Below are 14,046 nucleotides of genomic sequence, written 5' to 3' on the forward strand. Positions count from 1 at the left end.
TCAAGAAAGACATTTTTCATTTGTGTTTAATTTGCATACTAGATACACTTCTGACAAGGTCTGCAGTTCATAAATAATTCTGAATTGAAGTATGGGAAAGCAAAGCTGATGCTTGAAGTTTAATAGAATGTTTTCTGAGTAACTCCTAATGCTTCCAAGGAGTCAAAAAGTGATCCTAACTTTAAAAACCAACAACTTTCAGTGAATTTATGGGTGGTAAGAGGTACCAGACTAGTCACACAATAAAATGAAGTCATCCAATTATCCCTACAGCAGGTATTGCATGAGAGAAGCAATGTACGTTTATTGTACACTGCATTGACAAATTGACTCAATTGGAGTCTGGATGGAATTACTTCTATAAGAAGCATGAAGTTCAGTTTCTAAGACTATTCAGTCCCTGGCTTCTGACAGACCATCATCTTGGGTACCAAGACTGATGCTGGTATCTAATAAAATTTAACACAGGCCCACTCATTTCACACACTTATGTGCTGGTCAGCTGAAACACGGCAACAGCTTTAACCACAATCAAAAGAAAACAAATACCAAGAACTCTACATGCTAACTAGCTGGAGAACATAGAAACACAGAAATGACAGCAAGAAAGGACCAATGGTCCATCCAGTCTGACCAGCAAGCTTCCCATGGTAGTATCTGCCATGCAGGTTAGCCCCATGTATCAATCAGTGCTGCTTGTCATGCTTTGCTTATGGGCTTGGCTGTAGAGCAGTCCTTTGTTTTTTCCTTAATGTCTGAGCATCAGTACCCCATACCATTAAAAAAAAAAAAAAAAAAGTAATGGCTCGTGTTGGTAGTCTTTGAATCCAAATTTCTCTTTCCTTTCTGCCCCCACCCCTCACCTTCAAAGCAGAGAGCAATGTTGCAGTTGCATCAAAAGCATAAAGGCTTATTGGTTAAGGGTAGTAATTTCCATGCCTTCTGTTAAGGGTCTTAACTGCTTCTCTATGAGGATTAGCCCCATGCTTATTAGTTCCGCAGACCATAAAAGTCGGGGCGCTCGGTTGCTGTCTAAATCCAATTCCCCTTTTCCCCAGCCATTGAAGCAGAGAGCAATGTTAGATATGCATCAAAAGTATCAAGGTTATTGGTTAAGAGTAGTAACCGCCGCACCAGCAAGTTACACCCATGCACGCTTTCTTCGTTTCCTTTAGGATTTGGCCATAGAAGCAGTCCTGTGCTTTTCCCCTTATGTCTGCATAACCAGACCATGGAAGTCGGGGACGTCAGTTGTCGTCTGAATACAATTCCTCTTATCCCCCTGCCATCTAAGTGGGGAGCAATGTTGCAGTTGCATTAAATCTAATCACAAAACATCACCATAAATTGGAAACGTTTCTTTTATATATTTTTTTGTGTGAAACAAGACCTCATATATTGTATAAGAGAGACTCGCCAATTGTCTGCACTTGTTCTCTACGGTATTAAATAGCCGTTTTACTACATGAATTTGTATCATATGTAGTTATTCACCACTTATAATCATTGGTCCTGGTTACACACTTTTTTTCCCCCCAAATTTAAATTATATAGTGATAAACACTTATCCTTTGAGTTGAGCTGTAAAAACGCTGTTGGAGCACTCGTGATTTTTTTTCCCTTTTTTTCACCTGCCCAAGGGAAAACAAATCACGAGTGCTCCAACAGCGTTTTTACAGCTCAACTCAAAGGATAAGTGTTTATCACTATATAATTTAAATTTGAAAAAAAAAAGTGTGTAACCAGGACCAATGATTATAAGTGGTGAATAACTACATATGATACAAATTAATGTAGTAAAACGGCTATTTAATACTGTAGAGAGCAAGTGCAGACAATTGGCGAGTCTCTCTTATACGATATATGAGGTCTTGTTTCACACAAAAAAATATATAAAAGAAATGTTTCCAATTTATAGTGATGTTTTGTGATTAGATGTTATAAACTACATCGCTTGGTACAGTTTTGAGATATAGCAGTTACATTAAAAGCATCAAAGCATATTGGTTAAGGGTGGTAATCTCCTTGCCTTCTGTTAAGGTTAGTAACCGCAGTACCAGTCAGTTACCCTCCTGCACGCTTATTTCATTCCCGTCCTCTAGCCTTTAGAGATGCACACTGTTTATCCCATTCCCATTTGAATTATTTGTTTTCTTCTTCACCACCTCCACCAGAAGGGCACTCTAAGTCTTTAACCACCCTCTCCGTGAAGAAATATTTCCTGAAGTTGGTTCTGAGACATTTCCCCCTGGAGTTTCATTTCCTGACCCCTAGTTCTATTGTTTTCTTTCCAACTGAAAAGGTTCAAAGTCCATACATCATTAAAACCTTTTAAGTATGTGAAGGTCTGTATCATATCTTCCCTGTACCTCCTCTCTTCCTGGGTATAAATATTCAGGTCATTTAGCCTCTCCTCATAGGTCTTCCGAAACAGAGCCCACACTATTTTTGTCGCCCTTCTCTGGCCTGCCGCCATCCTGTCTCTATCCTTTTTGAGATATGGGCTCCAGAACTGAATACAATGCTCCAGGTGAGGCCTCACCAAGGACCTGTACAAGGGCATCATCCCTTTTTTTCTTACTGGCTATTCCTCTCTCTATGCAGCCCAGCATTCTTCTGCCTTTAGCTATTGACCTGTCACATTGCTTCACCATCTTCTGATCTCCAGATACCATCATCCCAAGATCCCTCTCTTGGTCCATGCACATCAGTCCTACACATACACACACACACACACACACACACAGCCATCACATACAGCTCATTTGAATTACCGCATCCCAGGTGCATGAATATATTTTTGCTTTATAAACCTTGTGAACTTTTATTCTCGCATAACTGGTAGTACCTAATGACCAAAAGGAGAGTTCAAGGATTTTAGGAGTGGATAGAGTATTTATGAGTGGTGGGGGAGAAACATTTTAGGTTCTCCATTTTTTAGGACCAGGGAAAAATTGGAACGTGAAGATCCTTATCTACATAGATAATTCATTTCTAGTTATATTTTTCCCAGAAATTAATCAGTGGGGAAAAAAAATCACTCAGTTTTTCTGAATAAATAGAATCATTGTTCTTGTTTTAACAAACATTGATAAATTCCCAGGAAAAAACAGAAAGTGAAGGTCCCTATATATGGAGTAATTTTCCACTCAATTCCACCACAAAATAACCTTATGTGTTCAAAAACATTAACAATGCTTTAGTACTCCAGAATGGATATGAATATGTATAGCTTTAAAATAATCATTTTTTCCTATAAACTCAGGCCTACCACAACTTGGCTCTGAGTGCTGTTCCAAGAAATGTTATTACTTCTAATTTATATTTCATTTTGTACGGTGAGACAAAAAGTAGTCGTTGGAGTCTCCGGCACACAATCCTCCATTCTTCCTGTACCTTTCCCTAATCCCCAGAAAGCAGCCTGCCTAATCCATCATATTCTAACTACTCACATGGTAAGACAGCATTTGTGAAAGTATGTTCCATTAACCACTGAGTCAATCAGCAGGATTGCTCCAAGCACGCTTTTATTTCAGACTACCAAAGTTATAAACTGAATTTGTAAATGACTACTTTCTTTCCTAACCTTGAGTCAGGGCTTTTTCGCTGCACTTTAAGCATTAATTTTTGGAAAGAGGCAGCAGTATGGAAAACTACAGCTGTAGACATTTTTGTTTACTTCATGACATTGTGCTACAAATGATCAATACAAAAAAAAAATCATTATTTTGGAAATGAAATTATTCTAAAGCCATATATCAAAGGAACAGTTGAGAAAGCAAGACATAAGACTTCAAATGTTAAATTGTCTGAATGGCTTATAAACCATCATGAAAATATCACCTGTACACAGGAGACAAATGATAACCTTTTGCACAGAATGGTTTTATTTGCACAATAAATACAACTATTCTACCAGAACGGGGGGGACGGGACTACTGGAGAAGAAACTTTACAGACATAAGCCACTCTACTGAAGACAGCAGCATCTGGAATTGGGCAGATGAAACACAAAACATGCTCCAGGTGTGAAATCTATGTGATCTGAGGGTAAGATGCTTGCCCGTAACTTACCCAGGAAATTTAAATGTGTCTCTACTCTTATGTGATTCAAGGTGGCAGGTATTTTTAAAGATCTAATCAACAGTGATGTCATATAATGTTTAAAACAATCCTTTCTAGAATCTGAACAATGGTTTTATTTACTTAAAATAAATGCTCTGAAAATATGGAGGGATTTATCAAAGTTTTACATCAGTTTTGCTCTATTGTAGATTTATTCAGTAAGAAAAATGGTGAAATTTTTTTTCACAATGGAGCAAAAGCAAAATTGCTTACCTTGTAATAGGTGTTATCCCAGGACAGCAGGATGTAGTCCTCACATACGGGTGACGTCACTCACGGAGCCCTTAAGCGGGAAAAACTTCTGGCAAGTTTCTAGAAGCTTTTAACTGGCTGCCCGAGGCTACTGAGCATGCCCGGCATGCCATGATATTCCCTGCCACAGGGGTCTCACTTCAGTCTGGTATGTAGCAATATGCGTTAGCAAAGTAAAATAATAAAAGTCTGAGGCCCAACTCCGCGGGGTGGCAGGTGGGTTCCGTGAGGACTACATCCTGCTGTCCTGGGATAACACCTATTACAAGGTAAGCAATTTTGCTTTATCCCAGGACAAGCAGGATGCTAGTCCTCACATATGGGTGATTAGCAAGCTAGAGGCTGAGTGATTGTCCATGCAGGTAGCAGTAATGCTTTTTTGAGGAAATGATGCAGCCGAAGATCAGAGCGGGTTGGTTGTAGAAGGAGTTGGGATTAAACTGGAAACAAGTTCTTTAAGACAGATTGTCCATAGGCTGAATCTTGTCGTCCTTCCTTGTCCAAACAGTAATGAGCTGCAAAAGTGTGAAGAGAACTCCATGTTGCTGCTTTACAAATGTCAATGATTGGCACTGAACGAAAATGTGCTACTGAGGTTGACATTGCTTTTACTGAATGTGCTTTTACTCGCCCTTGGAGAGGAAGGCCTGCTTTTTCATAGCAAAACTGTATGCAATCTGCTAACCAATTTGATAGAGTATGCTTTCCCACTGCTTTACCTGGTTTATTTGGATCATAAGATACAAAAAGCTGATTGGATTTTCTGAGGGATGTAGTGCGATTCAAATAAAAAGACAATGCACGTTTACAGTCCAAAGTGTGTAAAGCTCTTTCCCCTTGGTGAGAGTGAGGCCTTGGAAAGAATGTGGGTAGAACTATTGCTTGATTTAAGTGGAATTCCGTAACTACCTTAGGAAGGAATTTTGGGTGTGTTCGGAGAACCACTCTGTCATGGAGAATCTTCGTATAAGGTTCATACGTGACAAGTGCCTGTAACTCACTAACCCTTCTAGCTGATGTAATGGCTATGAGGAAGATAGTCTTCCATGTGAGAAATTTAAGATCACAAGAATCTATGGGTTCGAAAGGAGAACGCATTAATCCAGTTAAAACCAGATTCAGGTCCCATTGTGTGACTGGAGGCCGAACTGGTGGTTTAAAGTGAGTTAGACCTCTCATAAATCTACTGACGAGAGGTTGTGTGGATATAGGTGCATCTCCTATCTTGTTATGATAAGCTGAGATTGCGCTCAAATGTACTCTGATTGATGATGTCTGAAGACCAGAGTCTGAAAGATGGTACAAATAGTCTAGAAGAGAAGTTGTGGGGCAAGTGAAAGGATCAATATTGTTTTGCTTGCACCAGAGAGTAAACCGTTTCCATTTGAAAGAATAATTCTTTCGCATGGAAGGTTTGCGTGAAGCAATGATCACTTGAGAAATATTAGTGGAAAGGTTAAGTGGTTGTAGGATTAAGCTTTCAACATCCATGCAGTCAGGGATAGGGATTGAAGGTTGGGATGCCGCAACCGACCCTGATCATGAGCGATGAGATTGGGATCTACTCCCAGACGTATTGGATCCCTGACTGAAAGGTCTAGCAGTGTGGGAAACCATACTTGTCGAGGCCAATATGGGGCTATGAGTATCATGGACCCCTTGTCCTGTTGGAGCTTCACCAACGTCTTGGTGATAAGCGGTATTGGAGGATATGCATATAGTAGGTCTGAGTTCCAAGGGTGAGCAAAAACGTCCTTGGCTGGCTGGTTCTTCTGTTTGTGTAGAGAACAGAAGTTGTCCACTTTGTGGTTCAGATGCGACGCAAAGAGGTCTGTTGTTGGTTGTCCCCAATGTTGGAATATCTTGGTCGCTACTGAGGGATTCAGGGACCACTCGTGTGGTTGGAACTGGCAACTGAGTCTGTCTGCTAGGACATTTTGAATCCCTGCTAGATAAGTGGCCTGTAGGAACATTGAGTGGTTCAAGGCCCAGTCCCAAATTTGTGCAGCTTCTTGACAAAGGAGATACGAGCCCGTACCTCCCTGCTTGTTGATGTACCACATGGCTACTGTATTGTCTGTCTGGATTAGCACAGTCTTTTGCGAAAGGCAGTCCTTGAACGCATGCAGCGCATAACGTATAGCTCGAAGTTCCAGAAAATTGATTTGATATGTGGCTTCGAGTTTTGTCCAAGTTCCTTGAGTTTGAAGAGAGTTTATGTGAGCTCCCCACCCCAAGGTGGATGCATCTGTAGTTAATGTTATCTGAGGGACTGGTTTTTGGAAGGGTAGGCCCTTGCGTAAATTGTCCTTGATTGTCCACCATTGTAGCGAGGAGCGTAGCTGGTGGGTTACTTGGATTTGATAATGTAGTGGTTGAATGGCTTGGATCCATTGTGATCGTAGAGTCCACTGGGTTAGTCTCATGGCCAGTCTCGCCATAGGAGTGACATGAACTGTTGAAGCCATGTGGCCTAGTAAGATTAGAAACTGATGAGCGGTCGCTCATTGTTGCATGGAAATTGAGTGTGCCAACCGGGACAGTGTGACTGCACGATCTTCTGGAAGGAAAGCCTGTGCAAGGTCTGTGTTTAATTCTGCTCCTATAAATTGGAGTAGATGAGACAGGTTCAGGTGGGATTTTTGATAATTGATGAGAAATCCCAGTTTGTGAAGTAACTTTATCGTAGAATGTAGAGAAGTTATTGCTCCTTGTTGTGATTGACTTTTGACTAGCCAATCGTCGAGATAAGGAAAAACATGAACCCCTTGTTTGTGTAAATGTCCCGCTATCACTGCCAGGCATTTTGTGAATACTCTGGGAGCTGAAGCCAGGCCGAATGGTAACACTCTGTATTGGAAATGCTGATTTCCTACTGTGAATCGCAGATACTTGCGATGAGGCGGGAATATAGGAATGTGTGTGTATGCATCTTGAAGATCCAGAGAACAAAGCCAATCCCCTTTTTGTATGAGTGGAAGCATGGTGCCTAGGGACACCATCCTGAATTTTTCTTTCCTTAGGAATTTGTTGAGATTTCTGAGATCTAGAATGGGACGTAGGCCTCCGGTTTTCTTTGGAATGAGGAAATACCGGGAATAGAATCCTCTTCCCTTCTGAGTGTGTGGTACGTGTTCCACAGCTTTTGCTTTCAGAAGGGCAGATAATTCTGTTTTTAATTGAGGAATATGTTTGAGATGGGAGTTTTGTGGTGGAAACTCCTGAAGGAGAGATGCGAAGTCTAGGCGGTAGCCTTGATGAATAACGAACAGGACCCAATGATCTGTTGTAATGTTTGTCCATTCTTTGTAAAATTTGGAAATTCTCCCTCCAACTGGCAATTCGGGATAAGGATTGGGTAGTTGGCTCTGCACTCTGGGATGACTTTCAAAAACCCGAGGTGGAACCTGTTTGAGGCGGTGGTTGTGGCCTTGCTGACCGTTGTTGTCTTTGTTGTGGACGTTGTTGAGTCCTTGGAGGCCTTGACCTAGAGGCTTGAGGATAATATCTCCTTGGTCGGTAAAAAGGACGTTTAGTGTCCCTACGTGGTGGCCTGCGAATTGGATGAGTTGCAGTGTCATGCGATAAGGTGGATAGTTGCTTCAAGGTTTCAGAATGTTCCCGAAGCTGTGCAACGGCATCTTGCACCTTTGTGCCAAACAAATTGTCTCCTTGACAAGGTAGGTCCACTAATTTGTCTTGGACTTCAGGGCGTAAATCTGAAGCCTTTAGCCAGGCCCACCTGCGTGCACTGATGCCAGATGCAGCTGTTCTTGATGAGGTTTCAAAAGCATCATAGGCTGCTCTTACCTCATGCTTTCCTGCATCTAGGCCTTTTTGCACAATTTGCTGTGCTGCCTCTTGTTGTTGCTGAGGCAGTGATGGTAGAAACTCCTCTATTTGCTTCCAGAGATTTCTCTGGTGCTGCGTCATATAAAGCTGATATGCAGCAATTTTAGAGTTCAACATGGCTCCCTGGTAGATCTTCCTTCCCATTAGATCTAAAAATCTGCTGTCTTTCCCTGGAGGGATTGAAGCATGTGTTCTGGCTCTGCGTGATTTTTTCTGAGCAGATTCAACAACTAGGGAGTTGTGAGGGAGTTGAGGCTTTTCAAACCCTGGTGCCGCTTGCACAAGATAAGTGGAGTCTACTCTCCTGTTTACTCCTGGGGTTGTGCAAGGGTGTTCCCATATTCTTTGCTGAAGTTGTAAAAGCACTTCATGCACTGGAATGGCCAAATTGTGTTTAGGAGGATCTACAAATTGTAATATTTCCAGCGTCTGCTGTCTCTCATCTTTTTCGGCCTGGAGTTGGAATGGGATGGACTCAGACATTTCTTGAATAAAAGATGAAAATGAAAGGTCCTCTGGAGGTGACTGCTTTTTTGCTTGAGGTGGAGTATTCTCAGATAAAAAATCCTCTGAAGAATGCTCTGATTCTGTGTCTGACCATGTGTCTGACGTAGGTTGGTACTGATGAGGTTCCAGCCTTTTAGATGGGGGAACTCCTGATGGTCCTTGTAAGGGATCTTGAGTATCTGGTGAACCCTCTCTGTCCTCATCCTCTATTTCCTCTTGTTCCTGATCAGGTCCTAAAGGCAAGGATGCTAAAAGGTCTTGATACCTTTTAGTGAGGATAGTATGTAGCCTTGCTTCAGAAGAAGAAGGCTCTGGAGCTGGAATGGAAGTATGTTTATATTTTCCTGATGCCTTTCTTGTTGCAGTTGTTTTTTCTGGCACAGGTACTGTAGTTGGAGCTAGAGTGTACAGAGACCTCGATTGTGAAGTAATTGGAATCGATGAGGTATGGAATGTAAACATGGAGATGGGAACTATTGATGAAATGGGCCTAGAAGCCATCGTGGTCATCGAGGTTTGTGAAAATATCGATGTCATCGATGGTTCTTGCAGTGCGAATGGTACTATCATCGAAGAGGTAGTGTACGGCATCGATGAAGTCATCGCGGACCTCGGTGTTGCTGGGGGTGCCGGCATCGGCTGGCCAGCCGGTATTGCGGTCGAAAAAATCGGCAATTCTGCTGGCATTGATATGGCTATCGGCATCGACACCGTAGACGGCATCGACACGGTGGTCGGCATCGGCGATGACGTCGGTATTTGTTCTTTCAGGGCATCGGTGACTATCTGTTTGATCAACGTAGTTAAGTCTGCAACCGATGTCGATGGTATCGATTCCTGCACGGAGGTTACGGAGGACGATAGAATTTTTTGGTTTTTAGGGACCGGTTCCTCCGGCGGTGGTAACGGCGGAATGGAACGGTGCCGTCGGTGCTTATGTTTAGTACGCGTTTCAGACACCGACCTTGTCGATGACGCGGAGGGCGTTGGAGAGGAGGCATCCCCGGAACCCTCCGGAATTCTTTTCTTTATCAAGATCTTTTTTGTGATGCCTACCGGTGACGATTTTGTTGAAGTCGTCGGCGATGGCGCTGCTTGGATTTGAAATATTTGAGCCATTTTTTCTTGGCGGAGTTTCCTGCCTTTCACCGTCATTTCCTGGCATTGTGAACAGGCCGCGATGTCATGGTCTCCACCAAGGCAACGAACACATTCGACATGCGGGTCCGTTATGGACATTGTTCGGTTGCAGGCCGGGCCCTTTTTGAAGCCCGAAGTCTTTTCAGTCGACATCCGTTGATGAAATTTGTGTTTTCTTAGCGGAAAACGTATAGTTTTTGTCACCAGCCGGTGACAAAACGAGTGAGACCCGTAAGGGCAAAAAGTAGTACAAAAATTTTTTTAGTTGTGAGGTAACTCACAGGGCTCCTATGAACCGCGATGCAGTTAGCAGCGCGGAAAAAAGAAGACTGAAGTGAGACCCCTGTGGCAGGGAATATCATGGCATGCCGGGCATGCTCAGTAGCCTCGGGTAGCCAGTTAAAAGCTTCTAGAAACTTGCCAGAAGTTTTTCCCGCTTAAGGGCTCCGTGAGTGACGTCACCCATATGTGAGGACTAGCATCCTGCTTGTCCTGGGATAAAGGAATAAATTCACATCCCTAGAGTATCTTGCCACGGTTTCTCTTTAGTGTTCCAAATGTCAATCAATAAGGAACGTAAATATGTACTTTAACTAAAGATCACATTTTTATTGTGAAAGCATAATAGATGATGGCAGAAAGAGACCAATAAACTCATTCAGTCTGCCCAGTTATTCACATGTACCCTGCTAAGGATATATCTCAGCTGCCAGCCAAAAAGTGTGGCGTCTTGTAAGTTATCACTCCTTATCCAGGATAGATTTTATCATCCTCCTTTGTACGCCATCCTCTTACATAGATCTAGTATGTGAGATCCCCTATTTAGTACACACCCAGCACCTACCTTTTCCCAGGTCCAACCACAAAGTTTTGCAATCTAAATAGCTACCATTACTAGGGAGGCTCTTGCTTGAAACTTTAGCCTCCTAGGCCCCATGTAGTCTCTTAGACAGAACCAGTTATGTGAATTGCCTATGTTTCCACTAGTACATCTACTTATTGTTATATTAGCAACTTATCAGAAAGAATTAACTAGCAGCTGGGTGTATCATCACAGACTGCCAGACAGACCGAACTGTATAGTTGCCTGTGCTTCCACTAGGAATTCCAATATTTCACATTACTGACTGCCATTCATGTTGGCAGCCCCAACTCATTACTGAATTGTTCCAGTAGAATGCTTTAAAAACTAAAATACATTAGAAACATAAGATGGACAGAAGACATCAGATAAAATGTACTATTTAATATAAACATACCAAATATGTTGGTAGAATGTCCTTTCCTGGCGATAGGTTTGAGCTCATTGTACCCCCATCCATACTGCCTGTAATTATCCCAAGCGTGCTTCATCATCTATGAAAAAAGGGGAAAAAATGAATGAATTCACATTTAACATATGCAAATTATACTACAAATATAGTCAAACATACATAGTAGCATAGTAAATTATGCAGATAAAGACCACTTGGCCCATCCAGTTTTCCCAGTTGAGATTCTCTCTCTCTGGTTTGCTACCACTTTGCGTAGATAAGCATACTTAAATCAATACCAGATCCTCTCCATGTCTTTTACCCTCCTTCTCATCCCTGTTTCTTCCAATATCCTCAATTATCTGTCCCAAGTACATCCAAATTCTGTTACAGTGCTGGTCTCCACCATCTCTGCTGGAAGGCTATTTCAGGCCTTGTCTTCCTCTGATTCTAACAAGACCAATACTTAACCCAACACCCAAGTTCCCTTTTCATATCTTACCACCAAGTTTTTAATAATCCACAGTGTCAGCAAATTTGTGAGGCTGTTCAAAACATTCAGCCTGCCCAAGCTAATTTATTTATTTAGACATTTTATATACCATCATTCCATGTGTAGACCACAGTGGCTTACAAAGTGACATTCATAATTATAACTCAACCAACAAACAAACAAAGATTGGTTACAGAGGTGGTATTCACAGTCAAGCGTTGATATCTATCAAGAAAAATTTACTAGTACATCTTAAAATTGATCTAGTGCATGAGGCAAAGAGTAAGGATAATTACCAATGAAATGGTATTTTTCACGTCTTAGTGTGTTGTTTTGAGAATCTTCCATTCTCTTGTTTGATTTATTCTTCATTACTTTTTTTTTTTTTGTCATTTTTGTGGTTCTGTATATTCTGGTGTTTTTAAGTTAAATTATAAGTGTTTTTGAATAGCCATGTTTTTAGTTCACATTCAAATCTCTTTCTTTCTGGTAAAATATGTAACGCTTTGGGCAGGGAATTCCAGAGCTTTGGACCTGATATTGAAAACATTCGATCTCTTATTTGCGTCAGATGTGTGCACCATATTGTGGGAATAGACAGTAGTCCTTTATTTTGAGATCTTAGTGCTTATTGAGGGATGTAAGGTTGTAGTGTCACTCCTAATAAGCCAGTATTATTGCAGTGAATGATGTTAAATATTATCATTAATACTTTATAATAGATTCTGGATTGTACTGGTAACCAATGTAGTGTTATCAGCAAGGGTGTAATGTGATATTTCCTAGATCCTAATAATAATCTTGCTGCAGCATTTTGTAGTAGTTGTAGTGTTTTTAAGTGACTTGCTGAAAGACCTAGTAGTAAGGAGTTACAGTAGTCAAGGTTTGAGAAGATTAGAGTTTGCAATACAGTACGGAAGTCTGCAATACTTAATAATGGTGTCAGCTGATGTAGTATATGTACCTTGGTGCAACATGTCAATTTATTGATGTGCAATTTTATTGTGAGGTTCCCATCTAGCTGTATACCTAAATCTCATACTTGATTTGAGGGATTAATTTGAAAATTACCCAGGTCAAGGGCAGGTGGTTTAACTGTTGAGTTTCTACTTAGCCAGATGATTTCAGTCTTTTTAGGATTTAATGTCAGTTTAAGTTGCAACAGTTTGTGTTGCTTTGCTTTCATATAGGTAGAGTATCAAAGCTGCGTTTTCAAATGATCTGGAGATTGGGATGTAAAACTAAATCATCAGCACACAAGAAGAAAGTTATTCCTAAATTAGTCAGTAATTTGCATAGTGGGAGCATGTAAATATTGAATAGTGTTGCTGAGATGGCTGAGCCTTGAGGGACCAATGTATCACAGTACAGGTTACCTCAGACTTCCTGGAAGCTCAGTGTAGTCATACCACACTCAGACTATTGGCTTGTATTTTTCCCTATTTGGTCTTCTAAAATTTCATATGACTGAATGAACACAAGTCTCTTCCTTCATTTCTTTTAGCTGTTTCATCCTACATGACCTTACCACTATGTTCTGTATTTCTCCCAAGCATGTTTAAATTTTGTCATGGTTATGACTGCAACTACCTAGGCTATTCTAGGCATCTCCTGAAGGTGTACTGAGAGCAGAAGCTGCTTGAGCTGGTGAATGAAGAACAATTTTGCAGATGACACAAAATTGTTCAGAGTAGTTAAATCACAAGCAGATTGTGATAAATTGCAGGAAGACCTTGTGAGACTGGAAAATTGGGCATCCAAATGGCAGATGAAATTTAATGTGGATAAGTGCAAGGTGATGCATATAGGGAAAAATAACCCATGCTATAATTACACAATGTTGGGTTCCATATTAGGTGCTACAACCCAAGAAAGATCTAGGTGTCATAGTGGATAACACATTGAAATCGTCGGTTCAGTGTGCTGCGGCAGTCAAAAAAGCAAACAGAATGTTGGGAATTATTAGAAAGGGAATGGTGAATAAAACAGAAAATGTCAATGCTTCTGTATCGCTCCATGGTGAGACCGCACCTTGAATACTGTGTACAATTCTGGTCGCCGCATCTCAAAAAAGATATAATTGCGATGGAGAAGGTACAGAGAAGGGCTACCAAAATGATAAGGGGAATGGAACAACTCCCCTATGAGGAAAGACTAAAGAGGTTAGCTTGGAGAAGAGACGACTGAGGGGGGATATGATAGAGGTGTTTAAAATCATGAGAGGTCTAGAACGGGTAGATGTGAATCGGTTATTTACTCTTTCGGATAGTAGAAAGACTAGGGGGCACTCCTTGAAGTTAACATGGAGCACATTTAAAACTAATCGGAGAAAGTTCTTTTTCACTCAACGCACAATTAAACTCTGGAATTTGTTGCCAGAGGACGTGGTTAGTGCAGTTAGTATAGCTGTGTTTAAAAAAGGAT

General features: G+C 41.2%; 1 protein-coding gene across 2 annotated transcripts in view; it reads right to left on the reverse strand.

Annotated features, from left to right (window-relative positions):
- MAN1A2 (mannosidase alpha class 1A member 2) overlaps positions 1-14,046 on the reverse strand; it is a 335,006-nt gene that overhangs the window by 176,899 nt on the left and 144,061 nt on the right. For both annotated transcript variants that reach the window (XM_029578469.1, XM_029578468.1), the window contains one exon: positions 11,136-11,232. In XM_029578469.1, coding sequence (XP_029434329.1) covers positions 11,136-11,232 — 97 coding nt within the window. The remainder of the gene's footprint in view (positions 1-11,135; positions 11,233-14,046) is intronic.

The sequence above is a fragment of the Rhinatrema bivittatum genome, chromosome 15 (assembly GCF_901001135.1).
Source record: "Rhinatrema bivittatum chromosome 15, aRhiBiv1.1, whole genome shotgun sequence".
Lineage (NCBI taxonomy): Eukaryota > Metazoa > Chordata > Amphibia > Gymnophiona > Rhinatrematidae > Rhinatrema > Rhinatrema bivittatum.